General features: G+C 41.2%; 1 protein-coding gene across 1 annotated transcript in view; it reads right to left on the bottom strand.

Annotated features, from left to right (window-relative positions):
- Window positions 1-16,377: 16,377 nt before the first annotated feature.
- Window positions 16,378-22,270, bottom strand: part of IL18RAP (interleukin 18 receptor accessory protein) — a 32,977-nt gene continuing 27,084 nt past the window's right edge. Inside the window, exons 10-12 of the mRNA XM_011956611.1 lie at window positions 21,826-21,963; window positions 17,900-18,073; window positions 16,378-17,167 (exon numbers count right to left, since the gene is read on the bottom strand). Of these exons, the coding sequence (XP_011812001.1) occupies window positions 16,752-17,167; window positions 17,900-18,073; window positions 21,826-21,963 (728 nt within the window). The 3' untranslated portion in view covers window positions 16,378-16,751. The remainder of the gene's footprint in view (window positions 17,168-17,899; window positions 18,074-21,825; window positions 21,964-22,270) is intronic.

Below are 22,270 nucleotides of genomic sequence, written 5' to 3'. Positions count from 1 at the left end.
TAATAATTATCAGTTAACTTAATTTCTTGGAAAAGATCCATTCACAGGTGCATCGGAGTATCGCAGGGTGCTGGGCGCTTTTCTGTTTATACTTGTGATGGTGAAGGGAAAATATAAACAGTTTTCACTTGCAAGGCAGAGAGTTAAAAGAATCATCCTGGAATTTTAGGTCAGCAGCAAGCTATTGGATACCTGACAGTTTTGATCTAATTATTCAGATAACTGTATTGGTTGTAGAAACTTGACCTCCTCTGACCTGCCTTCCTGACCCCTTTTTGGTGCCAGTCCCAAGAATCCCTGTGGTTCTTGTCATCTGTTCATAGAAACGCGCTCACATGTAGAGCCCAGTGGCAGGGAAGGAATGGCCAGACCTCCTCTCCCCAGTGGGTGCCTTATAATTTAGGTTGCCATATCCTGTCTTCCCTCATGGGACTAATTGAGGGTGGTACACATGGCAAGAGAATCTCCCATCCCCCAGGGTTTCAACTGTGCATAGCCAGAAGAGGAGCTTAGGGAACATTCTTCCCTTTTTACCCTCAGTTTTTTCTAGAGGCAACTTTTGTTTTAGAGAAACTCCAAAGGAAAAAAAAAAAAAAAAAAGCTGAACTGATACCATATTTTACACATCATGAATTAGAAAGTCATTTCTCTCCAAGAATAGTTTTCAACAAAATAATCAGCACACCTTTTCTTCCTTCCCATAATGTGTGGTCATAGTTGACTTCACCAGAAAGTATTTGTGTAGCACTCTGAGACTAAAGTGTCTGTTGCTTGCCCCTGAATTCTTGATACTTTGTCAGGGCTCAAATTTACATTCTTTTTTAGGAAGACAAATGAAAAAGAGTAGTGATAGAGAATTGGTCAATGCTGTCCAGAAAGATGATTTGCTTTCCAAGACCATAGCTAGCAATTAAGCTGGATGGCCTTGGATCAAGTTCTGGTATATCATACCCCTAAATTGAAAGCCTGTATCTTAAGCTGGAGGGAAGTCAAAAGCTATGACCCTGCTTTCAGGACAGAAAGTTGAGCTCTCTCTCTGCTCCCCAAAGTCAAACTTCCACTACTCAGAGTGAAACAGAGCGGCCTGATAAAGGTAAAATCAAGTCCAGGAGACCCCCCAGTATGGAAGGAGAGGGGAAATACCACAGTGTAGTGTGGGTGGATGGGGTGGGCATGAATGTAAGCTTCGTAATAAGACAGATCTTCACACCAGAGTTAATGTCAGATTCTTACAGTTCTACTATGATAGCTTCCCTAAAGGAATACAAACTTTGCAAGGGGGAAAAATTTGAAGCTATGTGAACTTGGGCACATCTTAAACCTCTTTCAGTCTCAGCTACTTTATCCACGATGATGATGATTATGATGAGGATGCCTATTCTAAAGATGTTTGAGGATTAGGTGACATGGCACATAACAGAAAGAAAAATGCTTAATACAGAATTCATACTAGAAAAGTATTCGATTCATTTTATTTCAAAGCGATTATAAACTCCATATAGGTAGAAGTCTAATGTCCTTTAGAATCCTATAATACTTCCTAATAAGTTACTTGTCCACAAAACATCCTAAATTTATTGGATGGTTGAAATACGACAGCCAGGTGGTTAAAAATGAAATGTGTCATCCTTCTCTACTTACCCACATTGTCACCAGTCACCACTGTTTAGACAATGAGTCACAGGGCTAGTTGAATCCAGTCTAAAACAGCTGAGCCAGCAATTGTATCTTCCCTAATCTTTCCTCTTTGTTCCAAGAGCTGATCCCCTCCCACTTCCACCCCACTCAACCCATCACCTATCACCACCACCACCTATGTTAGGAATGCCTGGTGAGTCTGTTTTCCCTCTTTTATTTCTTTCCTCAACTAAATTCCTATTCCCTTAGGGGGACCATGACACTGGATTTCGAGGAACACTGATTCTCATTAAGGTAGGTGGATAACATGTTCTGACATTGGGAAGAGGCTGTTTTTGTTAGCAGAAGGATTGCTGACAGATATTCAGGCAGTTTAGATAAATGGACATGGAAAACGTAAGCCAATGAGATGTGGACAATTCCGTGGACCAGAGGAGACTGCAGTTTTCTCCTTTACTTAGTCTTCAAGTACATGCATGAATGTGGAGGAAATCAGCTGAACTTTATTCACAATTCGTCTTTAAAGAACCAACTCCCATGCCAGTGACCACTGCCACCTTCCATTTTCTATGATTAGTCCAGATAAATCTATTCCTCCTTCAAGGCTTCTGCCTGCTTCATATCATCTCCAGCATCACACATCCGGGTAAGCTTGGCAACCGTATTACTTTGCTCAGGCTGTTATAACAAATTACCACAGACTGGGTGGCTTAAACAACAAAAATTTATTTTCTCATGATTCTGGAGGCTGGGAAGTCCAAGATCAAGGTGGCAGCTAATTAGGTTTCTGGTGAGGCCTCTCTTCTTCACTTGTAGATAGCTGCCTTCTTGCTGTATCCTCATGTGGCCTTTTTCCTGTGCAAGCTAGTGCGAGAAAGAGAGAATCTCTGGTGTTTCTTCCTGCAAGGACAATAATACTTTTGGTCCAGGGTACTACCCTTGTTACTTCGTTAATTTTACCTCCTAAAGAGCATATCACCAAAATCAGTCACACTGGAGGTTAAGGGGTAGGGCTTCGACATGTGCATTTTAGGGGTACACAATTCAGTTCATAGAAGAAATCTTTAGGAGAGCTTTCCATGGCCTGGCTCTGGCTTCCTGTGATGAAGCTAACTGTGACCTGGAAAAGAATTTGTTCTCTTTGTTGTCTCAATTGGCAGAACCTGAGTTTTCTTTGGTACTCTATTAAAACAGAAGAGTATATCTGCTGATATCCCTGGTACGGGATGCTTCCACAGCTAGCTTTTAACTTCTGAAATCTGTTCTTTGTTACAAGACAGTGTTTACGTCCCGTAACGATGTAACACTCATGATTATCAGTCTTTAACAAAGGGAGGGTTTTTGATAAAGCACTAGAGAGACCCTTCAAAGATCCATCTGTATTAAATCATTGAAATGAACTGCTTATCCCAGAAAGCTCTGCTGCAGAACTGATCCTGTAGCTACCAGCTGGGTGAGCACTGAAGCAGAGGCCAGGAAGTATTTTTATACCTAATCTGCCAAGGGTGAAGGGTGCCTCAGAAGGTGAGAGCAAGATTCTAAACCTCCATATTTAGTCTCCCCCAACGCTTTAAGTCGAGGCCCAGATAAATATCCCCACCTCTTTAACATGGGCTAGCAATACCATGCTGTCCCCAGATATTTCCCTGCTAGCCTGAACTTCCATAACTGATAAGACATCCTTCCCTTTGCTTGAATACTTCACTTCTCCATCACCTTCATGACACATAGACGAAAGCATGATCCTGAACAAAAAAAACAAAAACAAAAACAAACAAACCCTAACATCGATAAGAGACAATTAGTGAAGAGTGGGCAAAGAAGGCCTGGGAAACACAATACATGTGTTTCCAGAAATGTATGAGGCTAGAAGTGGGGGTGGGTGGGTAACAGGCTCTTGTCAACCAGTAGGCAGGACCTGTCCATGGGATATTTACCAGGAGCTCAGATGTACAGGAAGCTGAAAGCTTCTTGGATCAGGTGGGAGTGGTCGCTCTTGCCTATAATCTAAGCACTTTGGGAGGCCAAAGTGAGAGGACCCCTTGAGCCCAGGAGTTTGATACCAGTGCTAGGAACATAGCAAGACTTCATCTCTACAAAAACTAACAATAATAAATTTTAAAAGTGGGGCATGGTGGTATATACCTGTAGTCCCAGCTAGTCCCAACTCCTCAGAGGGCTGAGTCGGGGGATTGCTTGAGCCCAGGAGGTTGGGGCTACAGTGAGCTGTGGTTGAGCTGTTGCACTCCAACCTGGACAACAGAGTAAGACCCTATCTCAAAAAAAATGAAAATAAAAAGCCTTTTACAATGAGGTCATGTTTTGATCATTGAACCAGCTTGGGTCGGATTATGCCATTTTGTAGGCAAATGAATTTGTGCACATGGTTCTAGGTCCAAAGTCATTGCTGGAATTGCTCAGGTAAGAGGGTTTCTAATCAGAGTCAGGATGTTTTCTGTGTGAGAAACGATAATGGGCTTCTGAGGCAAAGGACAGCAGGGGCAGGGGCAAAATTCAGGGCCCAGACATTGGCTCTGCCTCCTCCAGACTCAAGGGAGTGGCCTAACCAGTGCTGAGTTTAGTTTGACAACCAAGAGCACCCAGGGTTTGTAAGTCCCTCATACAAAAGTCACAGACTGTTCACAATTTTATATGAAATAGTGATATAAGCCCTGAGGATCAAGACTGGTAGGATACCCAAAATGAGGCTATTTTGGCAATGTTGATAGGAATCTCATGGCATGGAGAAAGTGATGGTTCTGTAGGAAATCAAATGACCAAGAATATCTTTGCAAGCTACACTGCATGTGCTCCTGCCAGAGCAGCCAGCCCTATTCCACTGAGTTCAGTGTCTGTGTATGTTGTTGGATGAGGACCAGTGATGTTGGATGGGTACATGTGATTGTAATTGATCATACCAATTAAACCCACCTGCAATAAGGTACCCACACTTGTGCATTCACAGTGAATCGTATTTTACTGAGAAATATGCTAAATGATGGCATTGCAGTGTATTCTGTTTCCTTTGAGAAATGCCTATACTGTACCTACCTGGCAAAAGGGAAGAGACATTTAGTTAATTTTAAGAGAGAAGATCAGAAAGACTTGGAAAAGCACTGGAGGTGGCCTGCCGCAGTGGCTCACGCCTGTAATTCCAGCCCTTTGGGAGGCCGGGACGGGTGGATCACGAGGTCAGGAGTTCGAGAGCAGCCTGACCAACACGGTGAAACCCCATCTCTATTAAAAATACAAAAATTAGCTGAGTGTGGTGGCACGTGTCTGTAATCCCAGCTACTCAGGAGGCTGAGGCAGGAGAATTGCTTGAACCCGAGAGGCAGAGGTTGCAGTGAGCCAAGATCATGACACTGCACTTCAGCCTGGGCGACAGAATGAGACTCCATCTCAAAAAGAAAAGAAAAGAAAACTGTTGGAAATAGTACCTACTGGAATAAGTTGTCAATACCTGTTGTGCAAGTCTAGAAATGGGGTGGGAAGGATTCTTCATTAGTATCTTCCCTTGTGTGATGGTACACAAAGAGCTCAGTTCAGTTCAGCAATGATCGCCTGAACTGCCTTGTCACAGGCACATAGCGCAGAATCAGAAGGCAAGAAGGAGGAATTATGTGGGAAAATGAGACAGAAGAACACAGAGGGAAATCAGGATGCTGTCCACCAAAAGAGAACTGTTTCAGTGTGAATTTCTTAACTCTGAAAACCTGGACGGTTTCAGATGAGAAAACCCTCACTCTGAGACGTTAAGGAAGAGAACAGAAGACTGTACTTTTTCTGTCAGTTAGGACACTTTAAATGCCACAGCAATAATAAATCATCTAGAAACTTCAGCGGCTGAACACAGGTAGTTTACTTTGTGCCGTATTATAGTTCAAATGTGGGTAAGGAAGACCTTTGTCATGTGGCCATGCAGCTTGAGCATGTAGCCTCTAAGGTCACGATGGGCGAGACAAAGTGTGCAAAAGTTATATCTGCATTGCCTCAGTCTAGAAATCACCCTGTCACATCCACTCTCCTTCTAGAAAATATTAGTCACATGACCCAAACCAACTACAAAGAAGGCTGGGAAAAGTGGCTGTGTGTTCAGGAAAACAAAATGGTTTTGGTGAACATGTAACGTTTTCTCCATCACATAGCTGCAATTAGCTTTAGTTGGACTTAAAGTACAATTGCATACACGATCATCCATCTGTAATTGAATGGTTGATTAGTAAATAGCTTCTTATGGGATCTGATCAGCAGAAGCAAATGAGACCTTAAAAAATGTAGTGAGGCAATGGTGGGAGAAGAGCAGTGCCATTTTCTGTAGATGTCTTAGTAAACTCAGCCTGTTCAATAATCCAGTTACAGTTGTGGGGCTTATGAAAAACTCCTAGACGTGAAATGAACCAGAGTACAAAGGTAAGAATAGCCAGTAAGTGATAGTTAATTGTGCCAAGTTCTGGTCAGAGACTTGCTTGTATATAGTTGTTTTTTTTAAAGGGCACAGAAACTTACCTGGGGGTGGGTACAATCAGAGGTTAAATAGGGCCTTTTTCAGTTGACCTTGAATTTTGGCAAACGTGACAAATTTAAGGACTTAGAGTGACAAGTGCACTCTCAGTTCAAACAGAGATGCTGGACAAAACCCTTGCAGGACTTGCTAAGGGCAGGCAAACTGGTCCAGCAATCACATTCCCAGAGACCTATGTAAAACTCACTACAGCCCCCCAGTTAGAGAGCTCCAAGGTCACAACTCATAGACAAGAGGCTTGTCTGCCATCGGGGAAGACTGACATTTCACCCCTGCTGAAGGTGTACAGAGCTGAGTTCTCATCCCCACAGAATCTATGTCATTGGAATGTAGACAAGTAAAAAAAGTCTTCAACGAGTTTATAATCTTTTCCTTGGGTTTCAAAAATCAGACTGGTGCCTGATCCTCAGCAGGATATCATTGACAGTGTGAGATCAGCAGGAACAAATGCAGCTGGAGAGCGAGGAAAGAGAGGGAAGCCTGGGAGCAATGGTAGGGAAAGTGGGCACCCAGTTCCCCATGAACCAGGTGAATGCTGTGCAGAATCACCAGGTTAGAGTCACGTTGGAAGAATGGAGCATTAAGGGCTTTACTGCTTGAGGCAGAAGATGAGGTGCACCAGGAGCAGTGGGCATCTTGGTAGGGTTAGGGAGAATGGGTTTACATTTTTATTTTTAAATTAATATACAATAAAATTAGCTTGTTTGATTTACAATTGTGTGCATTTAAATCCGGATGTAAATTCACGTAATCACCAAGACAATCAGGTTCCATGCTCTTTCTTTGAGACCCACCCTCCTCCTTCCCTAATTCCTGGAAACCACAAATCTGTTTTGTCACCGTTTTGACTTTTTGAAAATGTCATAGAAATGGAATCATGTAACCTTTAGAGATTAGCTTTTTCTACCCAGCATACTGCATTGAGATTCATCCAAGCTGGTGCATGTCTCAGTGGTGAATTCTTTCGTATTGCTGACAAGTATTTCATGGTTTGCTTGTACAACTATTTGTTAATTAATTCACCCTGTACCAGTTATCAATGTATCACCAGTTATCAGTGTATTATCTCACAGCTCTGAATTCACCATTCAGTACCTGCTCTGTGTAATGGATTGGATTTTTGAAGCATTCATCCTATACAGTGAGCGTAATATTCACTTCTTCAGCACAGGGAGTTGGACAAGCATTACAGGAGGGTTCGTCTGGTTCCAGCTGCTGTGCTCTGTTTTTTCTCACTTGTGCTGCACCATCAGGCAGCAGTGTGTGTGTGTGTAGACATCTGTTGGTGCCCTGCACTAGCTGTATCCAGAGGAAGCCATCACTCAGTGACCTGGCAGTACTAGCTTAAGCCAGGTGATCACCTCCCAACATCTTCCTCATGTGGACACCGTGCACTCCAGGCCACATGCCTACAGTGGCATTCCAAATGCCCTGTGTACCCCCATATCAACTGCAGCTCGCCTGCACCCTAAAGCAGTCATGCCTGGCCATGCTGCGTGTCTGCCCACCAGCCATGCTTGACTGCACCCCACAGGTTTGCTTCCAGCTTTCCCAGCAACTGTGAACTAGCTCTGACCCAGGCAAGTAGGAGACCTTCCTTGCCATGCAGTGGGCTACACCACACCTCTTCTAGTGATGTCTGAACCCCAGCCTTGGGGAGGGGACCACTTCCAACCTTGTCTTTCCACTATCTCTCAGCCCTGAGGTACTCTTTGGAGTTCTATTCATGTCTTTATAATCAGTCTCTCATCATAGGCAAATAATTATTTACACCACAATATCCCTTTTAAAATTACTAGGTGATTTCTGTCTTTTGATTGGACTTTAGCTGACACATACTGGTTGAAGGCCCTTGAGTTTTTCTAGGTGTGAGTTGTTATGAGTAGAACCACAATAAACATTTGTGTATTGGATTTTGTGTGAACACAAGTTTTTATTTCTCCGGGGTTAATACCTATGAGTGGGATTTCTGGGGCATCTAGTAAGGAAGTCACGTTATAAGGACTTGTTAAATTGTTTTGTAGAGTGGCTGCACTATTTTGCACTCTCACCAGTAGTATATGAGAGTTCTAGTTTCTCTATATCGTCACCATTTCGTGTTGTTAAGTTTCTTTTTTTTCCTCTATGTGCCTCATGGTGTGTGTGTGTGTGTGTGTGTGTGTGTGTGTGTGTGTTTTCTCCTTTGGCTTTAATTTCCATTTTCCTAGCGGATGGTGATGTTGCATATCTTTTCATGTGTCTACATGTGTCTATTTGCCATCTGTCTATCCTCTTTAGCAAGATGTCTCTTCAAGTTTTTGCTCCTTTTTTAATTGATAGCTACTTCTATTATTGAGTTTAGAGAGATCTTTATAAATTCTCAGCACACGTCCTTTGTTGGACTTGTGACTTTTAAGTAATTTTTTTCAGTTTAAAGCTTGGTTGGTTTTTTTTTTCATCCTTTTAGCAGTGATTTTCTCAGAAAAAGAGGTTTTAATTTTTGTTAAACTCCAACTTTTTTTTTCTCTATGGATCGTGTTTTTTGTGTTACATCTAAGAACTCTTTCTCTAATCCCAGGTCATGTTTTCTTCTAACAGTTTTATAGATTTAGGTTTCACATTGAGATCTATGGCCTATTGTTAGTTAATTTTGTATAAGCTGTGAGCTTCATCTCATAGCACAATTGATGCAACACCATTTGTTTAAAACTCTATTCTTTATTGAATTTCCTTTGAAAATTTGTCAAAATCAATAAGCCATATTTGTGTGGATGTATTTCTAGACTTCCTACTCAGTTCCATCGATCTATTACTTTGTTAATATCACACCATTTTGGTTCCTGTAACTTTTTCTTGATTCATAAAATCATGTAGCATGACTCCTCCAACTTTATTTTCTTTTCCAAATACCTTTGGTTTTTCTAGTTTATTCGCCTTCCCACATATATTTTAGAATTAGTTTGCCTATAACTACAAAAAATTCTGCTGGAATATTGGTTGGAATTGTGTTAATCCTCTTAATCAATGTAAAGGGGATTGTTGATTTGACAATATGTTGAATCTTTATATCACCAAACATGCTATGCTTCTCTCTTTAATTGTTCTTTAATTTTGTTCATAAGTATTTCATAGTTTTCAGCTTACAGAACATCCACACATTCTGTTGATTTATACCTAAGTCTCTCTCTCTTTCTTTCTTTCTTGCTTTCCTTTTCTCCTCCTTCCTTCCTTCCTTCCTTCCTTCCTTCCTTCCTTCCTTCCTTCCTTCCTTCCTTCCTTCCTTCCTTCTTTCCTTCCTTCCTTCTTTCTTTTTGGAACTGTTATAAATGGTAATGTCTGTACCATTTGGTTTTCAATTGTTTCTTAATAGAGATAGAAATATATTTGATTTTTACATTGTTAATCTTGTATCCTGAGAACTTGCTAAACTCACTTATCAGTTCTAGGAATCTTTTTGTAGCTTTCTTGGATGTTCTACATAGAAAATTACTTTTCAGAAAAAGAGAGAGATTTATTTCTTTCTTTCCAAATAGCATGCATGTTATTTCTTTTCCTTGTCTTATTGTACTGATGAAAACTTTCATACAAGATTGTATAGGATTCTGCGAGTAAGTATCCTTGCCTTGCTTCCCATCTTATAGAGAAAACACACATACAGTCTTTCACCATTTAGTATGACTTTTTCAGCTATACTTTGTTTTTTTTTGTTGTTGTTCTTGGAGCACTTTACCATGATGAGAAAATTCCCGTCTATGCCTAGTTTGCTGAAAGGTTTTATGATGAGTGGATGGTGAATTTTGTCAAATATATTTTTGGAATTGGTTGATATGATCATGCATTTGTTCTTCCTTAGTCTGTTAATATAAAGAATTACACTGAAATATTTTAAAATATTAAGCCAGCCTTGAATACCCAGGGTAAGCTCCACCTGGTTATGGTGCATTATTATATTTATATGTTGTGAGGTTCAGTTTGTTAACATTTTCTTGAATATTTTTGTGTCAATGTACATGAAGAATGTTGGTCTATAGTTTTCTTATAAATTTTTGTTTGGTTTTGGTATTAGAAAAATTCTGGACTCATAATAACTTGAATAACTTAGGAAATGTTCCTTCTTCTGTTTTCTGAAAAAAAAATTGTGTAAGATTCACATTTTTTTTTCCTTTAAATGTTTGATAGATTTAGGCAGTGAAACCATTGGGGTCTGAAGACTTTATCTTTGGAAATTTAATAATATGAATTCAATTTCTTTAATAGTTATGACCAATTAGGTTATTTATTTCATGTTGGATGAGTATTTTTAGCTTGTGGTTTTTGAGCATTTATCCATTTCATTTAGGTTGTCAAATACGTATTTATATAGTATCCATAACATTTCCTTATTCTTTTAAGATGTGCAGGATCTGTATTGATATCTCTTATCTCACTACTAATATTGGTAATTTATGTCTTCCTTCTTCTTCTTCTTCTTTTTTCTTTTTTTTTTTTTTTTGTCAGTCTTGCTAGGAGTTTTTCAATTTTATTGATGCTCTCAAAGAACCAGGTTCCTGTACTATTGCTTTTGTTTATTGTTTTATGTTATTCAATGGTAGTGATTTCTGCTCTTAAATTTATTATTTGTTTCTGCTTCCTAAGGTGGAAGTTTAGATTATTAATTTATATATTTTCCTTTTCTAATGTAAGCACTTAATATTATATACTTGCCCTTAAGTATGGCTTTAGTCTCATCTTGCAAATTTTGATATGTTGCATTTTCATTTCTATTCATTTGAAAATATCATTTCATTTGCTTTGAGACTTCCACTTTTATCCGTAGATTGAGAAATGTGTCACTTAATTTCCAAATGTTTTGAGATTTTTCCCACCATCTTTCTGTTAATAATCTCTAGTCTGAATTCATTATAAATCCATTATAAAAACAGAACATAACTTTGTATAATTTCAGTTTTTAAATTCTTGTTATTGTTTGTTTTACAATCTAGGATATGGTCTATCTTAGCAGATGGTTGGTGTGTACATTAAAAGATTCTGTATTCTACAGTCATTGGGTGGAGCATTCTATAAATGTCAAGTAGATCTAGAAAACAACAATTAAGAGATGTTGTTCTATATTCTTCTTCTTTTTTTTCTTTTGAGACGGAATCTCCCTCTGTCACCCAGGCTGGAGTGCAGTGGTGCTATATCGGCTCACTGCAACCTCTGCCTCCCGGGTTCAAGCGATTCTCCTGCCTCAGACTCCTGAGTAGCTGGGATTACAACCACATGCCACCATGCCTTGCGAATTTTTTTGTATTTTTAGTAGAGACGGGATTCATCATGTTGGTCAGGCTGATCTCGAACTCCTGACCTCGTGATCTGCCCAACTTGGCCTCCCATAGTGCTGGGATTACAGGCATGAGCCACTATGCATGGCCTATATTTTTGATAAATTTCTGTTTACCAGTTTTATCACTACTTGAGAATAATATTCAAGTCTCCAACTACAGTTGTGGATTTGTCTCTTCCTTCTTTTAGTTCTGTCAGTTTTGCTTCATGTATTTTGAAGCACTGCTGTTAGGCACATACACATTTAAGATTGTTATGTTCGCTTGGTAAATTTATCCTTTTATCATAATGTAATATCTGTTTTTCTCTCTGGTAATTTTCCTTACTCCAAAGTCTCCTTTAGCTGATATAGGCACTCCAGGGCCTGGCGTCGTGGCTCACATCTATAATCCCAGCACTTTGGGAAGCAAAGGCAGGCAGATCATTTGAGTTCAGGAGTTCAAGACCAGCCTGGGCAACATGGTGAAACCCTGTCTCTACAAAGAAAATATGAAAAAATTAGCCAGATGTGGCGCTACACGTCTGTGGTCCCAGCTACTCGGGGGCTGAGGTGAAAAGATTACTTGAGCCTGGGAGGTCAAGGCTGCAGTGAGCCATGATCACACCACTGTACTCCAGCCCGGGCAATGGAGGGAGACCCTGTCTCAAAAAAATGTGCGCACATATATGTTTATTTATTTAGAAACAAATAGAATGTATTAATATATTTTTATCATATACTGTATATAAAATAAATAAACAACATATTTATCATATAAATATATGTTTATTAATAGATTATTCATTTCTAAAGAATATATAAATAACATATTTATTAAATATATGCACTCTTTCTTTTAATTAATGTTCATGTAATTATATCTTATTAAACTACCTATACCATTATACTCAAAGCATTTTTATTGTAAGGGGATTAAATTTCTTGTTCAGATAAGCTTGCAAAAGACAATGTGCTGAGAATGCAAGACAATGACCAAGATTTCACTAACTTTGAAGACAGCAAATTAGCTGAATCTGATTCTGATCAAGTCAGATCTGATAAAGGGCTTACTGAAGATGATTTTAAATAAATTTATAAAAGTTTATTCTAATAATCTCTGTATTATAATTATTGTGTTTAGACATTTTACACTTAATGTAATTATTATGATGTTTGGATTTACGCCTACCTTTTTGTTATTTGATTTCTGTTTATTTTCTTAGTTTTTGTTCCTCTGTTTTTCTCTTCCCTCCTTTTGGAATATTTAAACATTTTGATTATTCCATCAAAACATTTTTATTATGGAAAGAACACTCAACATAAGGCCTATCACCTTAATTTTACGTGTACAATACATTGTTATTGACTATAGGCATAATGCGGTGCAGCACACATCTAGTGCTTATTCATTTCACGTATCTGATATTTTGTGTCTATTTATCAAGAGTTTCCTATTTTCCCCAGCCTCCAGCCGCCATTTTAGTCTTTGATTTTATGCATTTGACTATTTTAGATACCTCACATAAAGGAAATGATGCAGTATTTGTCTTCCGTGTCCAGCTTATTTCACACAGCATACTGTCCTCAAGGTCTGTCCATACTGTGACGCATTGTAGAAATTCCTTCTTTTTACAGGCTGAATAGTATTTCTATGTCCATCATGTTTTAACGATATTTGGCGTTCTGTTTGTTCATGTTAATGGTTACTCAATGGAATAAAATATTACACACAATTTTCACATTCTACTCAGAATCAATAGTGTGCCACTTCAAGTGGGAAACAGATACCTTACCATCATCTAGGCCCCTTACCCGCCCTCCTTCATGTTGCATTACCTCTACCTGTATTGAAAATCCTATCAGAAAATGTCATAATTTTGCTTTTAACAAATTACATCCTGGATGTTTCAAATATTATGTTATACAATTCTAGATCTTGTTGAAATATTATGTATCATGTTATTTCTGCTTCAACAGGCAATTAAGCTACTGGGATGGGATAAAGGCTCCAAACTAAGCCTGTGGTTTCAATTTCAGTTTTGTTTCACTGCCTTTCAGTTCTATTTGGACCTGCTTCATGTTTCTACCTTTCGGCGGCCAGTCTGGAACTCAGAAAGTAATCTCTCCTATAGCTCAGTTCTCAAAGTTTATGGTATTCCCTTTAGGATCAGATTCATACATGCACAGCTCGAGAATGAGTCCAGAGGTTTATAAACAATTTTATGGGTTCAGTTTTCTGAGCTCCTTTCTGCCTGTACTTTCCTCCTCTGTGCAGTTCTCTGGCCAAAGCATTGAGGCTTTATTTACCTCACTCTGCAGTGCACTTCCTACAACTGCTTACATCCACCTAACGAAAAGGTAAGAGGATAAAGAAAGAATAAAACATCAACAGAGGTATGCCACAGCTATTGGGACTACAGGTCCTCATATCAAGGTGGACAATTCCCCTTCCTCAGAGATTTAGGCTCTCGAGGGCCGCTAATGCTACTGTTTTTGGTGGTGTCACTGCTGCTTCCACAGGATTGCTTAGAGAGTGGGTAGTGAAAGAACATGGAAGGGAAAATATGGGAGGGCTAGGAAACTCTTCCTCAGTCTTCACGCCAGAACTAGAGTGCTTCTTCTGAAGCTCTTTCTGTTACCACTGATGTCTACTTCTGAGTTTCAGACTATACTGAGTCCAAGTCAGAAGAGACTGGAGACAAATTATGAGACCTTGAATTATTGTCTTCCCAAACTGTCTGCTTCTATTTCCTTTTCAGAGTACTCAAATTGAGTTTCGATGCATTTTTATCCAGACTTTACAGCTGCACTAGGAGGAAGAGACAGGATGGTGGTGTTGACTCCATCTGACCTAGAATTTTAACCTAGAAATGATATAGATGTTAAATGTAGGTATTAAAGCCCAAAAGGGACTCGGAAAGCTGTGAGAACTGCTCAGGCTATCATAAAACTGTCAGTGAGGAGTACTCTATGATGAGTGTTAGAGGGAGGGTGGCCATCATTCAAGGTAGGACACTTTTTCGGAGTGAAAGAGAGTACTATAATAATCATACTTGGACAATAGGTACACCAGGAACTAGAACATACGGGCACCTCAGAAGATGCGAGAGGGAAGCAATACTCTTTTCTAACTATTTTCCACTGAGTCCAATTGTTCTATTGCAATCAGTGTCCCGTACATAGAAAATTTGTTTGGGTTGTCTGCTTTGTTGTGGTTAACTGACATGTAAGAAATATAAACAGCCCCCTGTCTCGAATGCTTCTTTGTTACGTTCAGTGTACCTAGCAGCCTGGAAAGAGTGTGTTCTGTAAATATTAGAGCTGGCTATTTCTCCCTTTGTGTACGTGCTAACCTGAACCTGGATTTGATTTTCCATGAAGCTAAGGTCAAAACGCTGGACCTCTGGATAGCTTGGTTCTAGCATTATCTATCTTAGGATAAACTGCACAAACTGGCCAAAAGAAGTCTGAGTCTTAAATCTCAGAGCATGGCTGGCAGGAAGGCCAGGGATCCTGGCCATCAGCAAAGCACAATGGTACAGTGACAGCGTGGGTCTCTCCTCCCTGAGGCCCTGCAATGATCCTTCCCACAAGAAACTTCCTCCAAGAATAATTTATACCCTTTAACTCATCGTTAACTTTATCACTGAAATTTCCAACAAGGATGTTGCTTGGTGCCAAAGCCACAGTGGTTTTTATGATGTGGGTGCCTCTGTGAAAAAGAGCAAAAGAGTGTTTCACACAGGCCCCAAGGCGACCATGACTTTTAGCCACTCTGAACTTGGATCACATCCAGACTGGTGGGTGTGACACACTGCATGTGAACGAGTCCAGACATGGCTTTTATTTATTGCTCAGACGATAAATCATTTTGTTCCTGCAGAGAAGACAAGAGTATAAGAGTTTGATATTCATATGTGAGTGGAACACTATTTTAACTACAGGTTAAATTCGGGTAAAGGAAATACACTTCCGAGGAGGAAATTGGCCTTGTGTCTTAGAAACAGTTTCATGGCCCTGCAGCCCATCACTTCATTACTTAGGAGGACTTAAAGGGAGACCCCCAAATCGGAAGCACACAGGGTCGCCAGCCTCAGCAGAAGGTTCAGGCTACAGCTCTGTTCACATTCCATTCTTGCTGCCGTTTAACCAGTGTGTATCCTTATTCCCCAGACTTAGCTGCTCTGCTGACTCTGGCCACCGTCTCTCTGCTTCGTGTGTCCCTGCAAGTCCATTCCTTGTCCCTTCATTGGCCTGATTGCTTTGGTCCAGTTGGTCTGTACTTCCAGGGGCCCAGGGTAAGGACTTACACTTTTATACCTAACACAAAGATCTCTGGCCAACATCACACGGAGGAACTGAAATTAACTCTACTCTTCTTTCCAAGCCTATATCCTGGCACAGGCTGCAGCTGACCCCCAAAAAAGGGATTCTTCCTCTAGTTCATCCACCCAGTGTGGGCACTTCGCATAAGGACACAGTAGAAACCAGTCCTAGCCCTGTCTATTCTGGGTCCTGTTAGTCTTTACCTTTTATGCTTTCTGTGCCCCAGAGTTGTTGGCTGACCATGGAGTAAGAATTGTCTTCTTTACAGAAATTCTTTGTTTCTAAGGCTAGATGTGATGGCTGACGCCTGTAATCCCAGCACTTCAGGAGGCTGAGGCGGGCAGATATCCTGAGGTCAGGAGTTCGAGACCAGCCTGGCCAACGTGGTGAAACCCCGTCTCTACTAAAAATACAAAAATTAGCCGGGCATGGGAGTGCATGCGTGTAATCCCAGTTACAAGGGAGGCTGAGGCTGGAGAATTGCTTGAACCCAGGGGGCAGAGGTTGCAGTGAGCCAAGAACATGCATTCCAGTCTGGGTGACAGAATGAGACTCTGTCTCAAAAAAAAAGAAAAAAAGAAAAAAAACAAATCACTCTTTCTAGTAAAATAATATTTATTTGATTGCAAGTATACATAAAGTCATATGTACAATACATGGTAAACATGAAAGTCCCTAGCCATAAGGCAGAAGTAGCTGTATTTTCTGATTCTGCTCGGACCACTGGGAAATCTTAGGGGTGTTGTGTACTGAAAGTATCCAAGGTCTAGAGAATTCACTCGCCCTCTGTCCAGTCCAGGAGATCAAAGGCTCTAAACCACAGTCTCAATCCCATTCCATTGTCCATCAAGCTTGCTCGCCGCTGGCAGGAGACTCTGAATTTCCTATCAGCCTGAACACACACACACAGAGATGTGAGTTCTGTCCAGCAAAATCTCTATCCCAGGGACTGGCCGGGAGGGGGCGTCAGGGCTCATTTCACCATTCCTTAGGCTGGGAGCTCCTCCCAGTGGTTTCTGTTCTACTGACTCCTTTCCACTGAAAAATCCTAGAGGTAATTCTGAGCTGGTTCCACGTGAATCCCCGAGAGTTTCTCACAGGCATGTGATAGCGTATTTTGGTCCAGAATCTAGAATTGGGAGGAACTGATTTTAAGCCTCTCCAAGTAACCGTGGGCAAAACCCTGAGAGCTTTTTTCACAAGATGAGGTAGAGACTCTGGCTCTTGGAAGTAACAGAACTTAATTAAAATGAGTTTCAGTGTTTGATCATCCAAGGCAAGATTCACTGCTGCTTGCAGTTCAAAGATACTGGGTCCGTTGACGTAGTTGGGGCTCAAGATAAATATTCCTCTTCTGCTTCTCTTAATAATGCTCACAATGTCTTCTGCATACACTGGAAATAAAACATTTGATTATTTGCAACTGATATTGTTAAACCTTGAGTCAGAGAGGTCCTTGCAATGGATTCTCTTACATAAGGAGGAAGGGAGACATGTTTACTCTACCACTTACACTGTATCAGCTCTATTGCCAGTTGGAGATACGCTGCAGTGTGTAGTGACTCTCACCTTCACATTCCCCGCTTTGTGTTCAGTCTCCCCCAACTGGCAATTCCTCTAGGAACAAAGCCAACTGGAACTAGGTAAGCTGGGATAATGGGAGCCATGGAACATCCCAGGTTCCTTGGTGGGGATATCTGAGGAGGAGGAGGCCAGCAGGACAGGCTGAGATCTGAACCTCTCAGAGTGTCCAGGGCTCGGCCCAGGCCTGAGAAGTCTGCTTGACTGGTGCCGAGAGAGCTTTGTGGGAGGCAGAGTTACAGAAATCAGAGGGGCCACTAAATTGGGGTGACCGAGACAACCTTCAGCTGCGAAACGAGGAGAGGTATCTTTGTCCTAGAAGGGCCACCTAGGGCCCCATATCATTGTTTTCTCCTGAAGATGGATCTGTTTGATAATGGACCACATCTCTGGAACATACAGTTTCTGTATTGTTGCCCAAGATGCTCTAACCTCGTGTAATCTCCCAGATCTATATTCCAAAAGAAAGAATGACAAAAAAGACTTGGAGATTGCATTGAACCGCCCTTTTTGCATTGTAGTTTTTCTTGACATGTTGGACTCACCTCCTCCTGGAGCCACATCTCTTTCAAGCAAACACAAGGTATATCCATATTTGTTTTCTAAAACATCAGGAAATAGGGTCAGGGCCAAGTGTTCTTCACTCAGAGATGAAGTGACTTCACTTGGAAAAGAGCTCCATTTTGCATAGGATACGAAAGCATCGAAATCCTTTTTATCTGAAGAATAGGAAACATTATAAAAACATAAGTCATTTATATTTTTTTTTTACTATCATGGTACACATATATATGCTTGAAATGTATGGTAAATGAATAAGAAATAAGATTTGGGATACTTACTAAATTGACTTTAAAAATTCATTTCAAAATCATACCACTGAGTGGTATTGATTGTTCACCCCAAACTGAATTCTGATTTATGAAGCACGTTTGCATTTTCACCGAGGTTAGATCAAACGGCTGAGGCATTCTTTGATTAAATCACATGCACTCAGGAGTTTCTCTGAGCCTTCTTTGCACCTGCAGTGTTTCTGTCTCATTAGTCACACATCAGACAGGAGTCTGCCCCATCCAACATGATGATATCCAGTAAGCAAAGTGCTGCTAACACCCAGCACATTGTATCCAAGGAGAAATAGTACTTCCTCGGAGAGTTGATGGCACATACGCCGATATGTGAATCCCCATATGTAAAATAAAGACAATCATAACTCCTGGGCAGGCTGTTTTGAGGGTTTCATGAGATAATGTACACGAATTTCTTGGTACCTGACTCACAGGAGGTTCAAGATAAATGTCCATTCCCCTCTATCCTAGATGGAAAACTGTATGTATAGAACTTGTTATAGGATATTTTCAAGGTCTCATAAGCCTCTGTTGACTGTATTATAAAATAATGATTTATATAATATGTAAAATAATACAGTCAACAGAGACATATGAGAGCTTGAAAATATCCTATATTTTCATATGCATACTTTATAAATGCATATGATTACTGAGACTACGGAACTAACTGGAAGAAGTAGAAAATCCCAACACTTAACTCACAGGCTTTGGAATGGGGTACATCAGATTCGTATTCCAGCAGTTCCCACAATCCCTGTCAAAGTATTGTTACAAAATGGCAAACAATAGCACTGATGGCTGGTGCTGTTTAGCAGTACACCATGTTCAAGGTGAACCTAGAAAGATGCCTCAGTGGATGGAAGTACCAGGTACCAAAAAGGAAGGTCCCAGAATCAACAGAGGAGGATGCCAAAGAGCTGAGTTTGGGAAACTAACCTATGAAGCACCTCATTGCTCATGTAGGAAGGACGAGACTTGTGGAGCATGGCTGGCAGGTAGGTGCTGTGCTGTTTAAATGTGTAACACACCATAGTTGCCTCTATTCCTTCCATATCATGTGAAATCCCAACAAACTAAAATTTTTCTATAACCTGGAAACTACATTTATTTAGTCATAAAATTAGAGAGTGGAGTATTAGATGATCTCTGACGTCTTCCAGAATTCTAACATTCTACATCTCTGAAATTTTGGTTACTCAGCATTAACTTCAAAGCAGTCATTTTGCTAAAAAATGTTAGGTTGGCCAACAGAGGGCGCTGCATCCCTGCGCTTGAAAACTGGATTCTGCCTCCAGATCTGATCACTAAAACATTGTCTTTGCGAAGTAGAAAGGACACAAGTAAATGTTTCCCGATTGACTGACTCTTCTACACAAGTTCCAGAATCTTAAGGTAAGTAGCATTTTAAGACATTGATTACATAATTTCCTTCATTCAAAAAAGCTATTAAAATAAATCTTAAAAACATTTGGCGTAAGGATTTCTAGTGTGTATTCTCAATAGCTAGTCTAAAGAAAGATGTGATTGATAAATTTCTTTCTTTCTTTCTTTCTTTCTTTTTTTTTTTTGTTGAGACGGAGTCGTGTTCTGTCACCCAGGCTGGAGTGCAGTGGCGTGATCTCGGCTCACTGCAACCTCCACCTCCCCGGTTCAAGTGATTCTCCTGCCTCAGTCCCCTGAGTATCTGGGATTACAGGTGCCCGCCACCAAGCCTGGCTACATTTTGTATTTTTAGTAAGGATGGGATTGCACCATGTTGGCCACATTGATCTCAAACTCCTGACTTCAGGTGATCTGCCTGCCTGGGCCTTCCAAAGTGCGGGGATTATAGATGAGAGCCACTGCTCCCGGCCCCCCCGTTTTGTTTTGTTTTGTTTTGTTTTTTGAGATAGGGTCTCGCTCTGTCATCCAGGCTGGAGTGCAGTGATGTAATCATGGTTCACTGCAGCCTTGACTTCCTGGGCTCAGGTGATTCTCCCACCTCAGCCTCCTAAGTAGCTGGAACTACAGGGGGGCACCACCACGCCCAGCTGACTTTGAAAAATTTCTTGTAGAGGCAGGTTTCACCATGTTGCCCAGACTGGTCTCAAACTCCTGAGCTCAAGCATTCCTCCCACTTTGGCCTCCCAAAGTGCTGGGATTACAGGTGTGAGCCACCACACCCAGCCTCCCATGCTGGTCTTTATTCACCCTTTCTTCCCCTAAGGATCTGACAACTCCTCACTGAATTCCTAGTTTGGGAAAGCACTGGAGTTTGGAGGGCCCTCTCAGTAAGGTAGATAATTATCTCTGAAATCCAGCAGAGAGGGATTCTGCTTTTTTTAAGCAACAGAGTCATTTACTAAAACTGCAAACCTTCTAACCTTAGAGATTTCCAGGACTAGAAAAAAAACAGAAGCAACACTTCTATTCCAAAGAAGCAAACATCAATGAACATGATTATCCTGCCTCAAATATTGACAGGCACGTCATTCATAGTAATAGTGCTTGCATTTTACAGGACTTGTCACTTTCGGGGGCGTTCCCACCATCTTCAAAGCCCTCATTTTACAGATGAGGCTAACTGAGTTAACAACTAATGAGATCTCTTAAGCCAGACAACCTGTGCCCAAATCCCAAACTCTAGTGCCTTCCAGTGGTTCAATTTTAGGCACATGACTTCCTGTCTCTCTGCCTGGCTGGTAGGATTGCTGTGACCATTAAAGTGGCTAACACACATGGCAGGCATACACTCTAGTCCTCAAGAAACAGTCACCGCCCGGCACATGCTGAGCATTTACCGTGTGCTGGGCGCCATTCTAAATACTTAATGTGGCTGGGCACAGTGGCTCACGCCTGTAATCCCAGCACTTTGGGAGGCCAAGGCAGACAGATCACTTGAGGTCAGGAGTTCGAGACCAGCCTGGCCAACATGGTGAAACCCAGCAGTCTCTACTAAAAACACAAATAATAGCTGGGCGTGGTAGCGCATGCCTGTAATCCTGGCTACTCAGGAGGCTGAGGTAGGAGCATTGCTTGAACCTGGTAGGCGGAGATTGCAGTGAACTGAGGTGGCGCCACTGCACTCCAGCCTGGGAGACAGAGCAAGGCTCCATCTCAAAATAAATAAATAAATAAATAAATAAATACAGACTTAATGTGTCTTAAGAATACATCAATGAGCCTTCACAGCATCCTTTGTAATTGGTGCCATGACAATCCTGTTCTATAGATGAGGAAACAAAGGCACAGAGATGTTCAGTCATGTGCCCTATTACTTTAGGTTGGTTGTACAGAGATTGTTTTTAAGTTCAGCATGTTTCACAATAGCATTGCCTATAAGATTCCTGGCAACTGGAATGAAAAAAAATAACTGTTTCTCCAGCCTTCCTCAGTGTGAGATCACTAGACCTGGAGGAAGGCCTCAAAACCTCAGGGGCATGACTTTATCCAGTGGGGACATTTCTTTCTTCAGCTCCTTCTTTATGCTCTGCCCTGGCTGGCAGGGGACATTTGAAATTCTTTTATAAGGTAACTCTGAGGAAGCAAAGCCAAGGGGTAGTGATGGGATTTTCTGTTGTCCTGCTCCAAGTCAATTCCGAGAGGAAAAGTCAGAGGGCCGCACGCGGAGGTAACCTTACCCCCCAGCGTCTCGTCCTTGCTCTGGTAGGTCCGGTACAGCAGCACTATTTCAATCCAGTGCCTGTAGAGGAGGGCACTCGCCACCAGCACAGCCACCAGGGTCCCGATGGTGCCAAGCAGGATGTACAGGAGCACCACTGTGGAGACAGGGCCAGTGTGAAGAGACACAGAGGCAGTGGGATTGGACCACGACCACGTTCAGGCCGGCGCTATGGCCCAGCCAGCACCTTTTCCAGCTCTATTATTTTGTCAAAATCATTGCCACTAGCAGCAGTTTCTGTGAATCTGGAAACCTCTTAAATCACACCATGGAATACTACTCAGCCATAAAAAGGAACAAAATAATGGCATCTGCAGCAACCTGGATGGAGTTGGAGACCATTATTCTTTTTTTTTTTTTTTTGAGACAGCGTCTCTCTCTGTTGCCCAGGCTGGAGTGCAGTG

This window comes from Colobus angolensis, unplaced genomic scaffold, assembly GCF_000951035.1.
Source record: "Colobus angolensis palliatus isolate OR3802 unplaced genomic scaffold, Cang.pa_1.0 Scaffold42, whole genome shotgun sequence".
NCBI lineage: Eukaryota > Metazoa > Chordata > Mammalia > Primates > Cercopithecidae > Colobus > Colobus angolensis.
The sequence above is the reverse complement of the archived record's forward strand: the minus strand, read 5'-3'. Positions and strand labels throughout refer to the sequence as shown.